The sequence below is a fragment of the Magallana gigas genome, chromosome 5 (genome assembly GCF_963853765.1).
Source record: "Magallana gigas chromosome 5, xbMagGiga1.1, whole genome shotgun sequence".
In the NCBI taxonomy this organism is placed as follows: domain Eukaryota; kingdom Metazoa; phylum Mollusca; class Bivalvia; order Ostreida; family Ostreidae; genus Magallana; species Magallana gigas.
Window position 1 is genome coordinate 31247049 of NC_088857.1, and position 18852 is coordinate 31265900.

General features: G+C 32.1%; 2 protein-coding genes across 44 annotated transcripts in view; one reads left to right on the plus strand and one right to left on the minus strand.

Annotated features, from left to right (window-relative positions):
• Positions 1-1842: 1842 nt before the first annotated feature.
• Positions 1843-5363, plus strand: LOC105348504 (uncharacterized). The gene is made up of 4 exons (XM_066085698.1): positions 1843-1973; positions 2077-2245; positions 2634-2759; positions 2918-5363. Exons 1-4 carry the CDS (start codon positions 1965-1967, stop codon positions 3490-3492), a joined length of 879 nt encoding a protein of 292 aa, XP_065941770.1. The 5' UTR covers positions 1843-1964; the 3' UTR covers positions 3493-5363.
• A 1575-nt stretch (positions 5364-6938) lies between these two features.
• The window catches only part of LOC105333487 (neuropilin-2), a 39231-nt gene continuing 27317 nt past the window's right edge, over positions 6939-18852 (minus strand). For 30 of the 43 annotated variants that reach the window (XM_066084564.1, XM_034468163.2, XM_034468146.2 and 27 more), the window contains 3 exons: positions 18629-18682; positions 7680-7772; positions 6939-7556 (listed from right to left, as the gene is read on the minus strand). In XM_066084564.1, coding sequence (XP_065940636.1) covers positions 7348-7556; positions 7680-7772; positions 18629-18682 — 356 coding nt within the window. In that variant the 3' untranslated portion in view covers positions 6939-7347. Of the gene's footprint in view, positions 7557-7679; positions 7773-16991; positions 18008-18628; positions 18683-18852 lie in introns of those variants that run through there. The other 13 variants (XM_034468177.2, XM_034468158.2, XM_034468208.2 and 10 more) reach the window with 5 other exon arrangements.

Here is an 18852-nt window from a genome sequence, read left to right on the forward strand (position 1 = left end):
AGAAGAAAAAAAATTTCACTGAATGAATCGCTACGTTTGCTCTGAAAATATAATTGTTTCCGCTATTTTAAATAATACATGCGTGCATACTAGATTTTGAATTTTTTTATATGGGATTTATTGCAAGACATTTTGCAACAAATTAACTTGCGAAACCAGTTGATTAACTGATTTCATTAGGTTTGGATCTTTTCGACACACATTTAAAAGATGTTTCTTTATTCAATAAACTACCGAGTAATGCCAAAACATATTAAGACCAGTTCTCTGTAACTATCAAAATAGGTTGGCCACGCATAGAGAAAAAAATAAAATTTTATGACATATTTTTGTAAAGATAGGTCATTGATTGAGAAATGTAAAATTAGTTTTTGATAATGGTCCTTTGTTGCTATGGAAACGGAGAACAAACTTCCGCCCTATTGTCATTTTTGAAAAACGTGTATTCATGATGAAATGAAGTGTTTAAATATATTTATAAGTTTTAAAAATTGTCAAAACAGTTTTTTTCTATAAATTGAGTTCAAAATGATTAAATTGCTTAAATTATTTTAATTTCAAATCTATTATATATCATATTTTTAATTCCAAAATTTTTTATATAGGGTAAATTTTGTTGGTTTTTAAAGATAAAAAATAAAAATATCGCAGCCATTTTAATATAGTGTGACAATTAAATATGAAAGACCAATATGTGAATATTATAAAACATATAAATTATTGGTGGGCAAATAAAAGACGTAAAAGATATACAGACCTAAATGTTTATAAATATTCAATATTTGAAGCATTTCTTGATACCTAGTTACTCCCCTTTGATGAACTCTCTAGTGTCTGGAGGTGCAAATTGTAGTTGTAAACAAAGTGTTTTGACATTTCATCTGTCGTCTGTTGCGGTTGTTGGTGTTTACTTGAGGAGAAGAAGTCACAATGAAGAAAGAAGGTAATTTCCAGTTACAATTACGTATTCTTGAACACATTCCCATATTATCCTAGGTCTAATTTTGTTGCAAACATAATTTTAAATTTACTTCCCAAGGCAATCTCTGGTGTAATATGATTCTCCATATTTTATGATGAATTTAATAATAAATTATAAGACAGGATTGTGCAACAATTATTCAATAGATTATATTCAAATAAAACCAGTTTTGAAGGACAAAAAAAATATGACATCGAAAGAGAAAGATATTGCCTATACATGTAGGTCTATAATTGTGCAGTCTTTTACCGATACATACTACAAGTCTAACAAGTTCCCCTTTATGTATAATTTGAATAATGTTGGTTGCTTATTTTGTAAGATAAAGTTATCTTCTTTTTTTTAAAGTATTTGCCATGCAAAATGAATGAGGAAAATAAGTGTGACATCGGGAGACAACTACAAGATTCCCTACAGTGTTCAGCTTCTAAAACACCTTTAATTAATCTTGATGAAAACATTCAAATTATTATTTTAGCAGAAATTTTATTAACAAAATCTAATTTCACCAGTAAACTTAATATTTGTGTGGATCATAAAGAAATTATTCTTCAAAATGTATCAAAACGACAAAGGAGAAAAAGGTGTGGCATTGGAGATACACCTATTCTCAGGTTCCATCACCAAGGGAAGGGAGCAGATAGGCATGTTACAGCAGATATGTGTTCAAATATACATCAGTCCATTGGAGTTATTATTCCAGTTGGAACGCGTAAGTATCTTGATACATGTATACAATATTTGTCATTATCATGAAAAGCTGAAGATAATTTTCAAAACCACAAATTATGTACATGTACAATGTATGTGTTCTGTATTGTTAATTTGAATAAATACTAGGGGAATCCGTGATAGTCTTCACTCGTTCAACTTCTGTGAAGCTCAGGCCGGTAAAGGAGTGTGTGACAGAAAGGCATCGCATTTGAAATGTTCCATAAAGCGCTACATCAATGAGGGACATGATGTTACTTGTGCTACAGATATGAAAAGAGTAAGTTTTTGATCACCTTAGCAAAAGTAAACTTGAAGGTCTAGGATTATCTTTTTAAATCCAGACATTTGGTATGTCTGAAAACACTATTGCAATTTTGTAGGCTATAGATTCACAGCAACATGGACAGTACTTAGTGAAGGTTGTTAGCCCTACTGTGGTACTTGACGGAGACAAGCCCATCCGAAGTATTCCATCCATCACAAAATTTCACAATTTTGTGTTTGATGCCCCTGGCCTCACTGTTTGGAAAGCTTTCGAGATTGGGACAGGTATATAGCCAAACCTTGAAAGTTAATACATGTACTAACGATAGGTTACTACTATAAATACTAGTTAGTACTAATAATAAAATATATTTAGTATTTACATTGGAAAATCAAAATCAAGGTATTACATGTATTAGTTAAGTAAGAAAAATATTTAATGTAAAAGTTTTTCAGTTTGATAATTACTTTGATACATTGTAATTTTTCAATTTAAAGAAAAAATTGCTTCTCTAAGAAAAGGGTAAAACATTTCTTAGATTCTCAGACAAATTATACATGTAGTGTTTGATACTACATGTACATGTATATATTTAATTTTTTTTTTTACAAGAAAATGCCACTGTTAATTAACATTTTCATGTATATATAGTTTACATTTCCTTATTTTCAGGAAAACAGTATCCTTGGGATTTTCTCATCCAAGGTAAAATTAGCACAACCCCTCTTAGAGTTTTGTTTGATGCCGATCTTGTGGCCCCAGCAGATGTGGTGGAATCAGACACAGATTCTGATAATGGTATATTATAATTATATATATATCAATCTATATATTTTTATTGATAAATGTGAAAATAAAAGTACCCATTTTACTTAAAAATAAAATATTTATATTTAACCCATAGATAGTTTCATTGTAAAGGATGTTCAGTAACATTAAACTATCTTTCATTTAAGATGAAACAGACGAAGATGTACCAGACGTTGTACTTAAACAAAAGAAAGTGTTTGTTTGCCCAAAAGAAGGATGTATGAGCTCCTTCAGGACTTCGTCAAATCTTGATGCCCATCTTATTGTTGGTTGCAAAAATGATCATGCTGCATTGCGTTCCATGCCAGATAGGTGCAAGCTGAAGTATTGTTCAAAACTGAGCTCTGGAGCTTTCTCATCAGCTAATAGTCAGTTAATCTCAACAGAAGTAGAGGTTGATGACTATACCCCACCTTTGAAAGAAATGGGATGGGCACTCAAAGTCCATAAACCAAAAACGAGATTTACAGAAGACCAGAAACAGTTTTTATTGGATAAATTCAATGCTGGTAAAGTAACAGGAAGAAAAGAAGATCCATTAAAGGTGGCAGAGGAAATGAGAACAGAACAGAGAAATGGACAGAATCGATTCAGAAAGTCTGAATTCCTAACAAGCCAGCAGATTTCCAGTTTCTTTTCCAGAAATGGACTTAAGGAGAAAAAAAATGGACAGAGACAATGTATTGGCAGCGACAGAAGAGGAAAGATTATTTCTGTTTAAAAATGAAATCTTGAAAGACCTTTCATAATATTCATGTCTTTTATTCAAATAGTAAACAGCTATATTTAAAAGTTCATCAAGAATATAATCTTGGTTGCTACTGTATGATCAAATTTTCTAAGATGCTTTCACAGAAGATATAATCACTTACTTTTAATGTTGTCATTTATTAGCTATGTTTACATTTGAGGAATTGTCATAGTATGCAGAATTATAAATCAGACCACTTTTGTAGAAGCACAATCTTGAGCTTGAACACTGATCATTGTGATGTCATAAATATGAAGTCTTGACTTTAAGTCAAAGATGCGCCTAAAAATTAACATTTTGCTTTAGTTTTGTTAATATAATCAATGCAACTGTAATTGTGAGTATTGTAACAAAATTGATTTTACAGAACAGAAAGGGTTTATTCTAGTGTACCTAGCAGTATATACTTTGTAATACCATTCTTATTTGTATTTCAGAGTACAAACTCTTGTCGGTAGTCATGATCGATACATGTATGTTCTAAATTCTACTGAGGTTTGGGTGTGTTCCAGATATACTTTACCATGCCTTTATATATTATTATATTAGATTTGTGTTTCAAACACTGTCATAGTTAGTCATATAACTGGTATGAAGCTTAACCTTGTTGAATTTATAGAAAGATTCTGTATGCTGCACTGTATGATCCATGAATGAAAGCTGTTATTTGGCAAAATGGTGAATCTAGGTTTGGGAGAGGGAGATGTTCAAGAAAATTTTTATTATACCTTTATTCATGATTATATTTTTTAGTGTGTGTTTTTAACACTGTCATAGCTGTTTTGATGTGAAGCTTAATCTTGTTGAATTAGAGTGTCAAAGATTTTGTATGCTGCACTACATGATCCATGTATGAAAACTGTTATTTCACATAATGGTGAATTCAGGTGTGGGGGGGGGGGGGGGGTGCTCCAGAATTGTTTTATTACTGACACATTTATAAATGATTATTGTTTTGATCATTGCCTTAGATGTTCAAATGTGAAGCTTTACCTTGTTGAATTACATGTATTTATTGAAAGATTCTGTATGACACACAACGTGATACATGTATGAAAATTGTTACATGTATTTGGCATATACATGATTTGGGGGGGGGGGGGTTGTTGTTCCAGAATTATTCCATGAAACCTTTTATTTATAATCATATTTTTTCAATGTATGTTTCAAATACTGTAATATTTGTTCAGCTGTAAAGCTTAAATTGGTTTCATTATTGTTATAAAAAGATTCTGTATGATGCTACATGATACATGTATGAAATCTTAAATTTGGCATATTGCCAATTTGACGATTTTTCATTTGGTTGCAAACAACATTTGTAATTATTTGCCCATGAATATTTCTAATGATTTTCATTTTATGTAGCCTCTAGTTTTAGATGATGTAAGTGATATTTCTTGATGATCCTGCATATTTCTTTTATTTTGATCCAACTTGATTCAATTTTTTCATTTTTTTTTCAAAATTTTCAAACCCTATTTTAGCAACTTTAGTACTTAGTATTACAATGTTTCAAAATATTCATGCAAAATATAAAATATGTCAATCTAAAGTGTTGGTATAGTAGTTTCAAAAAATATTAGTAGTCAGAGTTCAGTATGATGCAGGGGTGTAAAACAAATCATGTAAGAAGCCTAGTTTTTACAAAATAGCTATGCAAAAAATCGGCCATTTTGGTCAAAAATTTTGCATTCCTGTTACCATGGTAACGGGAGAGGCTGAGAAAAAAAAATGGTCATGCATGTTAGTTTCAACCTAATATGATACCATGTGACAAGTTTCAAGAAATTCTGAGAGATGCTGTGGCCACCCTATTTTGAATATGTGTGATTTTTACAGAGAACTGGTCTTAAGCAGTTTATATATATATATTCTTGCATGTCAACATAGTTATGTTGCATGTTGACATAATTATTTTGCATGCAGCATATTTACTTGCATGTAGACATATTTGATAGAAAAATAATTTGCACACAAGGGGCAAAGATAACCATAAATAGTAGAACAGAATATGTTGACGAAGACGAGCGTCCCTTATCTTGATACAGAGAACGCTACAACTACGTACATGTCAGTCGTAAAGATAAGTTGATAATTTTCAAAGCATTTAATGATAGAGGTTACGGTTTTTGACCGCTAATGATATAAATCTGAAATTATATCATTAGCGGATGGTTAGGTTGTTCGTTAATGATAAAATTATATCATTAGTGGTCAACACCCTGACCACTAATGCAACATTATATCATTAGTGGACGTTGTATCATTAGAGGTTGCTACAAAGCTTATAAAGAAGATCCAGTCTGATTATGCGATGATACAATGAAGTTTTGAATATCTTTGGAACTTTGCTCGGCACAGTATCAGCTGTAAAAGACATCAAGTTCTGCCTTGAACCAGAGACATAAATAACATGTTATTTATGTCTCTGCTTGAACAATTCTAAGTATTTAGATCACAACATCCTTGTGGCTCAAAAGAAGTCATAATAGGTGGCATGGTTCCACGTTTATAATTAATATATAAGAGAATATTATCTAAAAAAATAATAATGAACTCGATTAGTAATTCATAATATAAAAACAAGGTTTATTATGAAGTTTGATGTCTTTTTACCAAACATATTTAACCCCAGAACATATATACATACTAGTAATAAGACTAAATTAACAAACGAAGCGGGACTTTAACATATGAGGATTGACCATCTTTTAGTTGAATGTTTTACCGGTATTTCAGTAAGTCAACGCATGTTCATTATATCAATCATAATTCACTGATTTTGGATAATTTACAATGCAAATACACACCATATACAGTTTTTAAAGCAGTGGCTGCTATCGTTAGTCTTAACAGTTTACACTCTTGATGACTAAACAAGAAATCATCTTGACGCAAGCGTCAAATGGGCCGCAAAAATATAATTATAATTGAATCATTGGTTGTTTACATAAAAACACACCACAAAGAATAAAATAAGAGTTGGTTTAACTAATGTTTATGGTAAATTTAAATATACTTTCAGCAACTTGTTTTGAAGTTTAGCATTTTACTATTATCATAAAGAATCGAGTTCGTTACTGTAAGCATTTCTAACGGTAATTGTTTGATCATTGCCATAGTATGAGGTAATGGAAAACACATTGATTTGTACAATACAAAGTTCAACTCATCATTTTTCTCCTGGAGATTATGTATTTCAAACCATTTTTTGTTGCATTGTATTGAATGAAAACTTAATGCATTAGTTTATATGAATTTAAGGGACCACATGATAAAATAGAAATTGATTAGTTCAAATTTTCCAGTCAATTCAAATTTTCATTTCTGTCATATTTTTGCGTAAATAATTGATATGGATGTCACTTCATGATACTTTCGACCACATTTTACATGGAAATATAAAAAATACACACAGAAAGTCATTTTATTTGACACGGCACATAGAAATTCAAATATATCATTTAATATGTAAAATTTAATGACATTCAGGTCTGTAGTATTTCAGGTCTTTAGTATGTCCCGCATACCAGAATTTTCCGAATAGATTATAGTCGCGCCAAACACGTCAATCTACTAAGTATGACCTATTTTTCATTTACGAGTAAAACAAAAAATATGTGATATTTTTTAAAAGGCATTAAACATATTTCAACATGCAAATTTACTTTTAATTCATAAAAATATATTTATAATATCAATTCTATTAAAAAAGAACTATCCCGCAGAAACGCACTAACAATATCTAAATGTGTATCAAATAACGGACCGCCTTCCGGCGGCCCGTAATAAGGATTTTGTTGATGATAAGAAAAGTCTTCTTTAATTTGATATATAAGTTGGATCACAGGTAGGGGATGTTTTGTCGCATCTTTTTTTAATGTTGTTCCACAAGAGAGGAGGTTCGTAATCGTGAACTGGTTGGCACGGCCTGTCGAAAATAATGCCATTGCTGCATGTAACATATCCATGACACGTGTAGCAGGATTGGTAGTCTCCATCATCACGACCAGTACAGTTGTTAGTACAAACTGTAAATATAACAATAAAATATTGTTAACACAAATCATATCAAGTTATAGAGGTTGTTTAATTGTCAGTTAAATGCATGATAATATTAATCAAATTGAAATATTGAATTCTAATGTACTTGCATGCTGAATAGATCAAAGTTGTATATCGAATTCGTGAAATTTTGAAATTTTTCCGTGTCGATAGTTTTCTCCACCATATTTTCCAATCCAAACCTTTAGTAGAAAACAAAAATAACTAGAGCCACTGCAAGCAAGCTAAAAAATGACCCCCGCACAGATATATATATACAAATACATATATATATATATATATATATATATATATATATATATATATATATATATATATATATATATATATATATGTAACGTAGCAGTACCGGGTGTATTTATAATTGGATTAAATAACGACTAAATAACTCAACCATTCGCAGAATAAGATATAAGACCTTTGTAAAGTTAAACGAACAATTTTATTAACGATTTCAACAAATGACAATTTATATTAATGAATAAGTATGCAGCTTACACTCATCGTACACACATGAATAAATAATGAATAATAATAATAAAACAATTAATGGAGTCGCTGAATACACTCAAAAAAAACCCCCATAAAACAGACTACGAATTTTGAATAAAAATCCCAACCCGAAAAATATATTATTTTAATCAATGACGCATATTAATAGGGGACAAGTCATAGTTATATATAACTTGAGACTTGTTAAACCTAACAACAAGTTGTGCTGTATGAAATTTACAGGCTTGACTTGTTTAGGAAAAATGCAAAGGGACCGTAAATTTCAGGCATAATTTTTGGTACGGATATTAATCTTAAAATTTCAATGAAAAATTTATGTTTTAAAAGGCGTTAAAAAAATCCAAATAATAAATGAGACCTTTCGTTGAATCTCTCAACTATCGGACTCAAAATGAGAGAAAGAGTACAAACTTGTAGCATAGCTACGCTGCTTGTATGAACTAAAAATAAAATAAAATTGAAGAGAAAATTTAAATAAATAAAAAAAATACAATCATCTAGAGAGAAAAGAACTATAAAGTCTATAGACTAAAGTTCTTTCAATATACCGTAAAGGACTATATTTTGTCCTATAAACGGTTAATTCCTATCAAAATAATAAATAAAATATTTTAAGACTTCAAATAAAAGATAGGGTAAAATTAAATAAAATAAATAAATAAAAAAATCGAAAAAAAACCTACGTGACCTACCAGGCCAAAAAGTTGCAGGCGACTCTCGTGAAATCTCAGCGTCTCCGTTTATATATTAACCAATCACAGAAAACAACAGATAATACATGAAAATATCGAATATTAACAGATTGATCAGTAATATAATATTATTGGTTTACATGTAAAATCCTATTGGTTAATTCACACGATCACGCATATTACTTATGACAATAATTATCAATTATTCTGAGACATACAAAAACAATGGAAAACACATGTTTTGAATAACAAACACATACATATAGATATACACTCAAAAAATCGATGTAATTAACATTTTTCATTAATAAAGGTTGCAAGAAATAGTACATATTCATAAATGCGCGCCGAGGAACTTTAACTAAATTTATCGACTATACCGTTTTCATCTTCAACCGGAAATGAACATGCAGGAATGAAAACAACGTGCTCTTCACATATACAGTGATATACACTCAAAAATAGTGCAATCAGTTAATAAGACAACCATGAAAAGAAAAAAGGGATGTTCACAAAATGAATTATCACAATGATGCTTGATGACAGTACATGTATGTTATGATACACGTTTATGCATTCAACTCGAATTTTCTCTGCACATTCAACAAAGTATATTCTCACATGTATATTACTATACATGTGTACACTCTCATTTAATACAAGTGCACAATACATATTTAACAATCTTCTCTATATTCTGCGAATAGTTTAGTCACAACAATACAAACATTCAACACAAAAATATAATGCAAAGAAAAGGGGGGGGGGGGGTACTCATATACTACACTGCCCCCTCTTTAAATGTTCATGTCCCCATGAACAATATCAATCTAAAAACACAGAAAACATAGACAAAAACATCATATGCATACCATCTTAAACAGTTTTACAACCACACAAAAATATTACACGTAAACATAAGATAAAAATATGTCATACACACAACTTTCATTCAACTAAATATAAAACCCCATTAATAAAAAAAAATGTAACATCTCACATGTACCATGACAACTTCACAAAATAATAAACAAGACAAGGACAATAAAATGGTGATGCTTGTACTGATTTACATCAAATAAAATGCTCAAAAATTCTGTACCAACAGCAACAAAAGCCATACCCATGGTAACAAAAATACATAACCATGCTAACAAAGGAAATTTCATGTCTCTAAAGAGGTTCTGTATTATGCCAAAGAAAAACTATATACAATAAGCAAAGAACCTTCGGTGATCAATCGTCATTGACAACACCTAAAATTGCGGAGCCAATCGTCACTGTACTACCGACTTAAGTATACCTAATTTTTAAGGACAAAATAGTAAACCTATCATTCGCTACTGAACATCTATATAGCTGAAATATTCTTCTTAATTCAAAATGATTAGACAACGAATCAATTAAAATCAATTACTATAGATGTGTCATATTCATAGGTATCTTCTTCAAACATTTCTATCTACTATGAAAGTGATAGACATAATACTATAATATCACTGTACAGGAAAATCTAGCTCACAATGTCAGCTGTAATGTGACATTTGTCATATAAGAATAATAAGATACATCTAGTTCTCATTTCAGGAACAACAGAAACTGGCAAGATAATTGGATATGGCACAAGAACATCATATATAAGTATAAACAATGATGCACTGTGCTATCAAAAGTCCATCTTTCACTATCAGTGGACAATTTACGGTATATACATACATATCAAAATCCAACCCCCATCCCCAACTACAACCTATACTTTACCCTTAAATTTCTATATACATACTAAGTACTTTTCTTAACGACTGACTTCATCTTCTTTGGAGGGGGTGATGAGGACCTTGACCGGGACCGGCTTCTTTCTCTCGTGAATAATGTCCTAGATCTTTTCCATCTGTCATCTCTTTGGATATCCCTATTCCTGGGAGGCATTGGTCGGTGGGGTCGTACAACAACTCGTGGGCGGTAGAAATGATTAGTTGGCCTTCGTGGGGATCTCCTCTGGTTTCTGCTGATAACTGGGGTTGGAGGCCTGTCGGGCAAAGGAGTTAACCCGCGCTGTGGACTACTGTTGTAGAAATACCCTGTAAGTGTCTTGTTGAGCTCTTGAATGGCCTTGGTCTGCTCTTGCAGGGCACGCACCTGTCTCTCTCCCTGTTTCCTGATTTCCTCTTTAATCTGTTCGAATACTGTTGTGGGTGTGTCTTCCTTCTCTGGCTTATCTATTTCTACACTTTCTCCAACTCCTAGAAGATCTGGTAGGATATGCAGGGCACGCACCTGTCTCTCTCCCTGTTTCCTGATTTCCTCTTTAATCTGTTCGAATACTGTTGTGGGTGTGTCTTCCTTCTCTGGCTTATCTATTTCTACACTTTCTCCAACTCCTAGAAGATCTGGTAGGATATCCTCAAAGGGTGGTACATCACCAAGAGGTTCCGGTGTCACAATGCCGGTACTCTCTGTTGACTCAATGTTCAGAATATTGGGAAGACTGGCAGCCACTTCTAATAAATTCTGGAGGCTCTTTTCGTCATTCTTCTTCTGTTGGTTCATCCAGTGTGCTAATGATGAAGGTTGATCCCAACGTTTAAGGTGGTCATCCTTCCATACAAATGGATCAGCGGCTCTGACAATATCCACAGGCAGATCTGTGTTCATGTGCGGTCCATACCATTTCCCATGGTTTTCAACATCTTTCAAGGTAAGAGAAACATAGTCACATTTACTACATGAAAATGGGACCTGGTCTCTGGTAACATGCAATTTTAAATAATGTTTTATGGCATATTTCTTGATTTGTTTATAGTCACAAATGCTGCACTGGAAAACCCTTCCTTTCTTCTCTGCCTTGGAAATATCCATGGTTTTCTTTAAATTTTACAGATAGTAAAGGTAAGTATAAATATACTTATATATATAAATATCATAAATCCAACCCCAATGTTCTTATGCACCCATAGTTGTAGTCTGTTTTATGTAACAATATGTCATTGTACATATATAGTATATAATTCATAGAATGTTATACATCATGTACATAATATTTTGTCTGTAAAATTAAAGTTTAAGTAAACTTCTGAAATTTCTTCAAAGCAGTTTTCATCCACGCCAATTCGTTTCCTTGATATGGCTTAATTTTGTCATGGTGAACTATTCTTTGTATTCCCTTTTCATCTATTTGAACTCTGTATAATATATCATTCAACTTTTGTAGGATGAGGAATGGTCCATGGTATTTCAACAGTAGTTTCCTGCTTTCCATGTCAAGTTGGGGCTGTTCATGTAACATCAAAACAAGATCTCCTGGACTATACAGGTTTGAGGACATTTTTGTATCATATCTATCTTTCTGTACTTTTGCTGCTGTTTGTAGTTTTCTTCTGACAATTATATGGGCTTCATACAAATTATCACGTAAATTGTTGATATACTCTCCGTAAGAAGAGTTATCATCATCTTCCCTTGGACAAAATAAAATCTCCAGAGGTAGTTTTAATTCTCTACCTAACATTATAAAATTTGGGGAAAAATTTGTAGACTCCTGCGGCGTACATCTATAGGCCATAGCTAAGCATCCCAAATTGAGGTCCCAATCGGTCTGTTTCCCTTTGATATAGGATTTAATCATGCTTACTAGTGTTCTGTTAAACCTTTCTACCATCCCATTGGCTTTGGGATTTCTAGGGGTTGTTCTTGTCTTTTTAATTTCTAAAAGTTGACAAAGTTCTTTAAATATTTGACTCTCAAAATTTCTGCCTTGGTCGCTATGTAAACTCAAGGGACATCCGAAACGAGCAAATAAACTCATTTAAAATTTTATCTGCACAGGTAATGGCAGTTTGGTCAGGTACTGCTAAAATTTCAACCCATTTGGTGAAGTAGTCCATAACTACTAGAATGTATTTATTTCCTCGAGGTGTTCTTGGTAATGGTCCCAAAATATCTGTGGCTACTCTATCTAATGGGGCGCCCACTCTCATATCTCCCAACGGTGCCTTGGGTGGCTTAACAGGAGGCTTATTCATTTGACAAATTTGGCATTTAGAGACCCATATTTTAATATCTTGTCTCATTTCAAACCAATAGAATTTTCTGCGTACTTTTGCAGTGGTTTTCTTATAACCAAGGTGACCAGAAATGACAGAATCATGCATTTGGTGTAAAACATCATCTTTTAAAACTCTTGGTAAAAGTATTTGTAGACTCTTAGAAGAACCATCTTTAGATAAGTTTCTCTTTTTTAATATACCATCTTCTAGTACAATAGAACCCCATATACAAAGATAATGTCTAGTAGCAGGACTTAAAGTCTGTATTTGATGAAAATCAGGCTTCTTCTGCTCTCTTTTAGCTTCATGAAGAATTTTCAGATCCGGGTCATCTTTTTGTATCTGTTCCATATTGACGGGTATATAAATATTATTCCAAGTAGTTGCTTCCGCTTTTAGTTGATTTCTGGTGACTGCACGTATTTCTACGGCATTTTTGTTTTCTGGCCATCGTTTTCTCTCTGGAGTTTCTTCCATACGCTTAGTACATTTTTTACATGGTCCACACTTTAATGGTTCTAGGTTATCAAAATTGGAACATTGACAATCTTTAGGATTAGGACATCGAGATAATGCATCCGCATTTCCGTGCTTATTTCCTGGGCGGTATTCTATAGAAAAGTCATAGGACGAGAGTATTTCAATCCACCTTGCAATTTTGCCCTTGGGTTCCTTTATTTTAAATAACCAAACTAATGCCTGATGATCAGTTCGAATTTTAAATCTTCTTCCTAAAAGGTATTGTCGGAAATACTCTACAAAATATCGTACTGCCAGTAACTCTTTGTCTGTGACACAGTAATTTATTTCAGCTTTGTTTAATGCGCTGCTAGCATAAGCTATTACTTTTTCTTGACCATCCTGCACTTGGCTTAAAACAGCGCCAATACTATAGTTGCTGGCGTCAGTATCTAGTACAAATTCCCCTTCCATTATAGGAAAGCTCATAATTTCTGGTCCTGTTAGTAGCTCTTTAATTTTTTGAAATGCATCTTGACAATCTGTAGTCCAATTAAAGGTGATGTCTTTCTTTGTCAAATTTACTAAAGGCCTTACAATACTGGCAAAATCTTTTATGAATTTGCTGTAGTATGAAGCCATGCCGATAATCTGTCTCACTTCGGTCGGAGTTTTAGGAATAGGCCAATCTATGATCTTCGCAATGTTGTCAGGGTTTGGTGTAATACCATTTTTGTTAATAACATGTCCCAGGAAAGAGACTTCCTTTTGAAATAATTGGCATTTGTTAGGTTTCAGCTTTAGGCCAGCTTTTCTAATTCTTTCCAGTACTTCCTTAACTCTTTTCAAATGTTCTTGAAAATTGGACCCAAATACAATGATATCATCAAGATAAATTAGGCAGGTCTGCCATTGTAGGCCATTTACAATCATTTGCAGGGTACGTTGAAAAGTTTGTGCACTCCCCTTCATTCCCATGGGCATAGTAAGAAATTCCCACAATTTGTAATAAAAGCAGTTTTTGGTATATCAGACTCTCGGACAGGAACTTGGTGGTAACCAGATGTAAGGTCAAATGTAGAAAATATTGTCGCACCAGATACTGCATCTAAACAGTCCTGTATTCTTGGTAGAGGAAAAGCATCATTTATCGTCACATCATTGACCCTTCTGTAGTCTACACATGGTCGGATTTTACCATTTTTCTTGAGTACCAAGTTAAGTGGGGATGCCCAAGGAGAATTAGATTTTCTAATTATTCCTTGTTTTTCCATATCATTGATAGTCTGTAATTCTGCTTCAGCATATGCAATGGGGACTCGTCTTGGAGGAAGTTTTATAGGTTTTGCCTCACCAGTATCTATGATATGCTCACTCACATGAGTTAAACCAAGGTCTAGATCATTCTTTGAAAATGCATCTTGATATTCTAATAGCAAGTCAAGAAGCAATTTCTGAGAAGTCTGGTCAAAATTGTTGTCCTTTAATGAATTCTCATACATTTGCACTAAATGTTCAGGTATTTTAATGTTTTTTGTACTCTCTTTTTCAGCAGAACATCTGATTGATATGGGAGGTGTGTCATTCTGACAATCATCATCAAAAACAGTTTCATAAAGAAATTCATCAGCTATTCCAAGGTCTAATTTGTTTCTCGTCGCAAGTTGGGTTAAGTATTCGTATAGGTATTGATGTACTCTTGGCTGTATCCACTAAAGTACTTGCCATCAATAACTCATATCTAGAACTGAAATTTTCATTCGGTTCTATAATAAACTCTGTAGGTTCAGAGATGACATCCTCTCTCTCAACAAAGGCCTGTATGATTTTTTCACTATAAGGCGGAATAGTATAGTCATCTGCAGCAGTAACTCTTCTACATTTATTATTGGACTCTATTTGAATGCAGGGTATATCTACCCCTTGTAATTTCAAAATTCCTTGACTAAGGATGATATCTGCAGCGACACCTTGTTTTTTTGTAAGACATCCACCCCCAAAAGACATTCGTCATCTATATTAGCTACAATAATGTTCTGGCGTATAACAAGATCTCCAAAGGTCAGAGTAAATTCTGCTTCGCCGAAGGAATTCAAATTCATACCGCAAGCATTTAAAACACCAGTAGTATGTTCAAGTTCAGGTCTATTCTTCATTTGTTTATAGACTTTATTTGATATAATACTTCTTGAAGCTCCAGTCATCTATTTTGCCTTTGACATAAATTCCAGGACAGGTTTCAAAATTTCTTTTAACATCATAAGTATATGTATCTTTACAAATGTCATTTCTTTTCTTTTCAGGTAGGTCTTCTTTTGGAGCTTGTCCTTGGATCGTCTCTTGACCTACAGTTACGATCCCCTGAAGTTTAAATTTCCAGGTTGCTGAGATACCGTTCCAGGCTGAATGTTTGGCTGAGATCTGGACATGTGGGAAGGATTTCTGTAGTACTGTTGGATTTTGGTTGGGCAGTCACGCGCAAAATGTCCAACATTCTTACAGTTGTAACAAATAGTGTTCTGGCTTGGAGTTGACTTGGGCCTCTGTTGGTAACCAGTTGAGGAACATCTATTCATTTCAGCAATCATCTTTTCTAGATTTTGTATTTGTTCTTTCATTTTTAACATGTCATCTTGGAATGTTGACAATGCTGAATCTTGTACATGATAGTCATCAGTAGTAATGGATTCTGTGTTATTCTGAGTTTTGCTTTCAAAAATAGAAAATGTTGTTAAAAGTAAATACTGCATGCAATACAAGTTAGGATTTTAAGGACATGCAGTATATTATTTGTATCAAATGTACACTGCACGCATGTTATAAATTTAACGATTAAATGAATTATCTTAAATAAATGACAGCCTTAATGAACTTTCAGATTTTAAGATTCCGTTCAATATCTATATACAAGCATATGTCAAGGGAAATCATGCTAGGCTAGATTCCTTTGTAACTTAAAGTACATAACTCTAGATTAAGAAAAGAAATGGCCATTGTTGAAGAAAAAAAACTTCTTATTTCTAAAAAAAAATATTGATAAAATATTGAAGAAAGACAAAATAAACAATCAGCTTGATAATGTAGCTTTGTTTTTAAATTAAAAATTGCTAACAAGTTTTTGAGTTAGCAATTTATAATAAAATAAAAGCTACATTATCAAGCTGATTTAAATCAGCATGAATATTTATCTTTTGGAGTTACTTAGGGTGCATATATTTGCAGCTTATCTATATTCTATGTTGTATAAACAAACACATTTACTGAACCTTTATCAAAAGTAGAAGGTAATATTGATGTTTTTTCAGGTTCTGCAAAGTTTAATTTTTGTTAAAAGAAAATAAGTCTCACAAAAACTAATCAATGTTAGTTGCAAAATATTCTAATGCCTTCTTGTAATATCAGTATAAAAAAAAACCCCTTAAGTTGTTGGAATCTTTGGTTTTGTGGAAATATGGGTTCCCACACCTTTTGGTGTGTTAATCATAGTTGACGTAAAATCGATAGATGCAACTAATCGACATATTTGAAGTCAATGTATATACATATATAAACTCTGAAGGTTTGATAATAATATTGACAATACGAAATGCATGATAACGTATAAATGATGATACTGATTTCATATCTTTAACTTTTATATATCTTATAATGTTCTCAATATTTACATACGTGTATTTTCATGAATATGTTTTTTTCTTTTGTGTTACTTTTATTCATGTCTGACTTAAAATGTATAAAATAAAGAAATTACATTTGATAATAAACACAAAATTATTTACAAATTCTAGCTCCTGGAAATTGTCGGAATAAGCAATGAAAATAAATGAATTTGATATTGATAAACAATTAAGAATATTTTTAAAATGCTTAAACAGTCCTTTCCCTTCATTACTATGGTCATGGTTGCCCTATTTTCATGTAATGCAAATAATCTATCTTATTTAAAATCACATATGCAAAATACAAAATGCAGTAAACTCTTTATTTTGAAGATAAGAATTCTTAGATGAGATCATGTCCTTATAGACTAACGTAAACTATGTAACTCTTTTTCAAAGGAAAATGTTTTATAAATATACAGAAAGTATTCAAATTTCAAAGCTAAATTATAGAATTTATTACTTAATTAATATATTATGATTTTATTATCATTGACATTTGCTGACCATCCAGCCTTTTTTTTTTCTGTTGGTGACATGATGAATCATTCATTTGACCATATTCATGTTATTCTGTATCTAATGAAGGTATACAATGCTTGCCTGTATTCTTTTTGTTTTGTTTTCGTCAACTACAAATGTTAATAAACCATGTACATGTTCTTTGAAAGCAACCATTACAAATTAAACAAACTCCTTACACTGCTTTTAAATAAAAAATTCAATGCTGATGTTTCATTTGCATTAATTGCTGAGAATCTATAACGAATTACTTTCTAATTTAAGCTACAACCTGCTTGGTTGTCAAACACAAAGAAGGAAAATGGCTACATTTGACAACTTTTACATTGTATGATCCGCAAAGTGATACGGGATGGAGTAGGCGCAGCCAAAACATAGAAAGTCATAACTATTCAGTTGATAGGACAACAAGCAATATCTGTTTACTGAAAACATGGGAAAGGTGGACATGCCTCTCGACCTCTCGAAAATCAATGAAACTCACCTGTTTTACTATAATTGCTTCTTAGACCAAGTCTTAAAAAAGCTGCATTGTAAAAAATGTATCATCAGATTTGCCTTAAACCTCGAGAAAGGAAGTTTTTGCCTTAAACTAACATTCAGAGGATGTGGTTATATCATCCAGTCAACTAAAACGGTACTAACTTAAAAAAAGGTTTAGAAAGGTGACTAAAAATAGCATAGCCCAGCCTTTTCAAAAGTAACCAACTTTCTTTAAAATTTGTTTTCAGTGTTAGCTTGCTATTTTGTATGCAGTCTTTACATAAGTTATCTTAATAAAGTATAATTTTTTTCTTAAGATAATATAGTTTTTAATCACACTGAAGAAACTTAGAATATGTCTAATATATTAATGTATAGGATGAAATATTCGAATAAAAGTCAATGAAGCAAACTAACTGATTTATAGTGTTATATACCTTATAAAGAATGATTTTTGATATTGCATGAATAAACAAAATGTAGAAAATAGACATTTTATAATAATGTTTCTACTTGTTTAATATAGCATGTGTATAGGGAAGGTAAATTGTAACAATAACCGATTCACAGTGACATCCTTGCCTGTTATAGAACAACATGCAATATCTGTGTAATGTCCACAATGAATAAGTACTGTATATACCCTGGAAATCAATGAACTTACCTGTTGATGGGCTAATCATAGATGTAGTTATTTTGTGTGATGTTGATGATTCTACTTAAAATTAAATAGAATAGATAGTTAATAAAAGAGACCAGTAATTACGACAATTGCTTTCGTGTCATATATATTCTAACACGGAAGTGAAAAACCTATTAGAAATACAATGCCTTTTCTTGTCAATGGCGTTTCAAATGTTGTTTAACTGTTCAACTGTTTACGTAATA

What these genes read in the sequence shown, in the direction of transcription:
- LOC105348504 (XM_066085698.1), top strand. An exon ending in AGCTTTCGAGATTGGGACAG is followed by an intron (nt 2,246 to 2,633) that starts GTATATAGCCAA and finishes CCTTATTTTCAG; the next exon opens with GAAAACAGTATCCTTGGGAT. An exon ending in AGACACAGATTCTGATAATG is followed by an intron (nt 2,760 to 2,917) that starts GTATATTATAAT and finishes CTTTCATTTAAG; the next exon opens with ATGAAACAGACGAAGATGTA.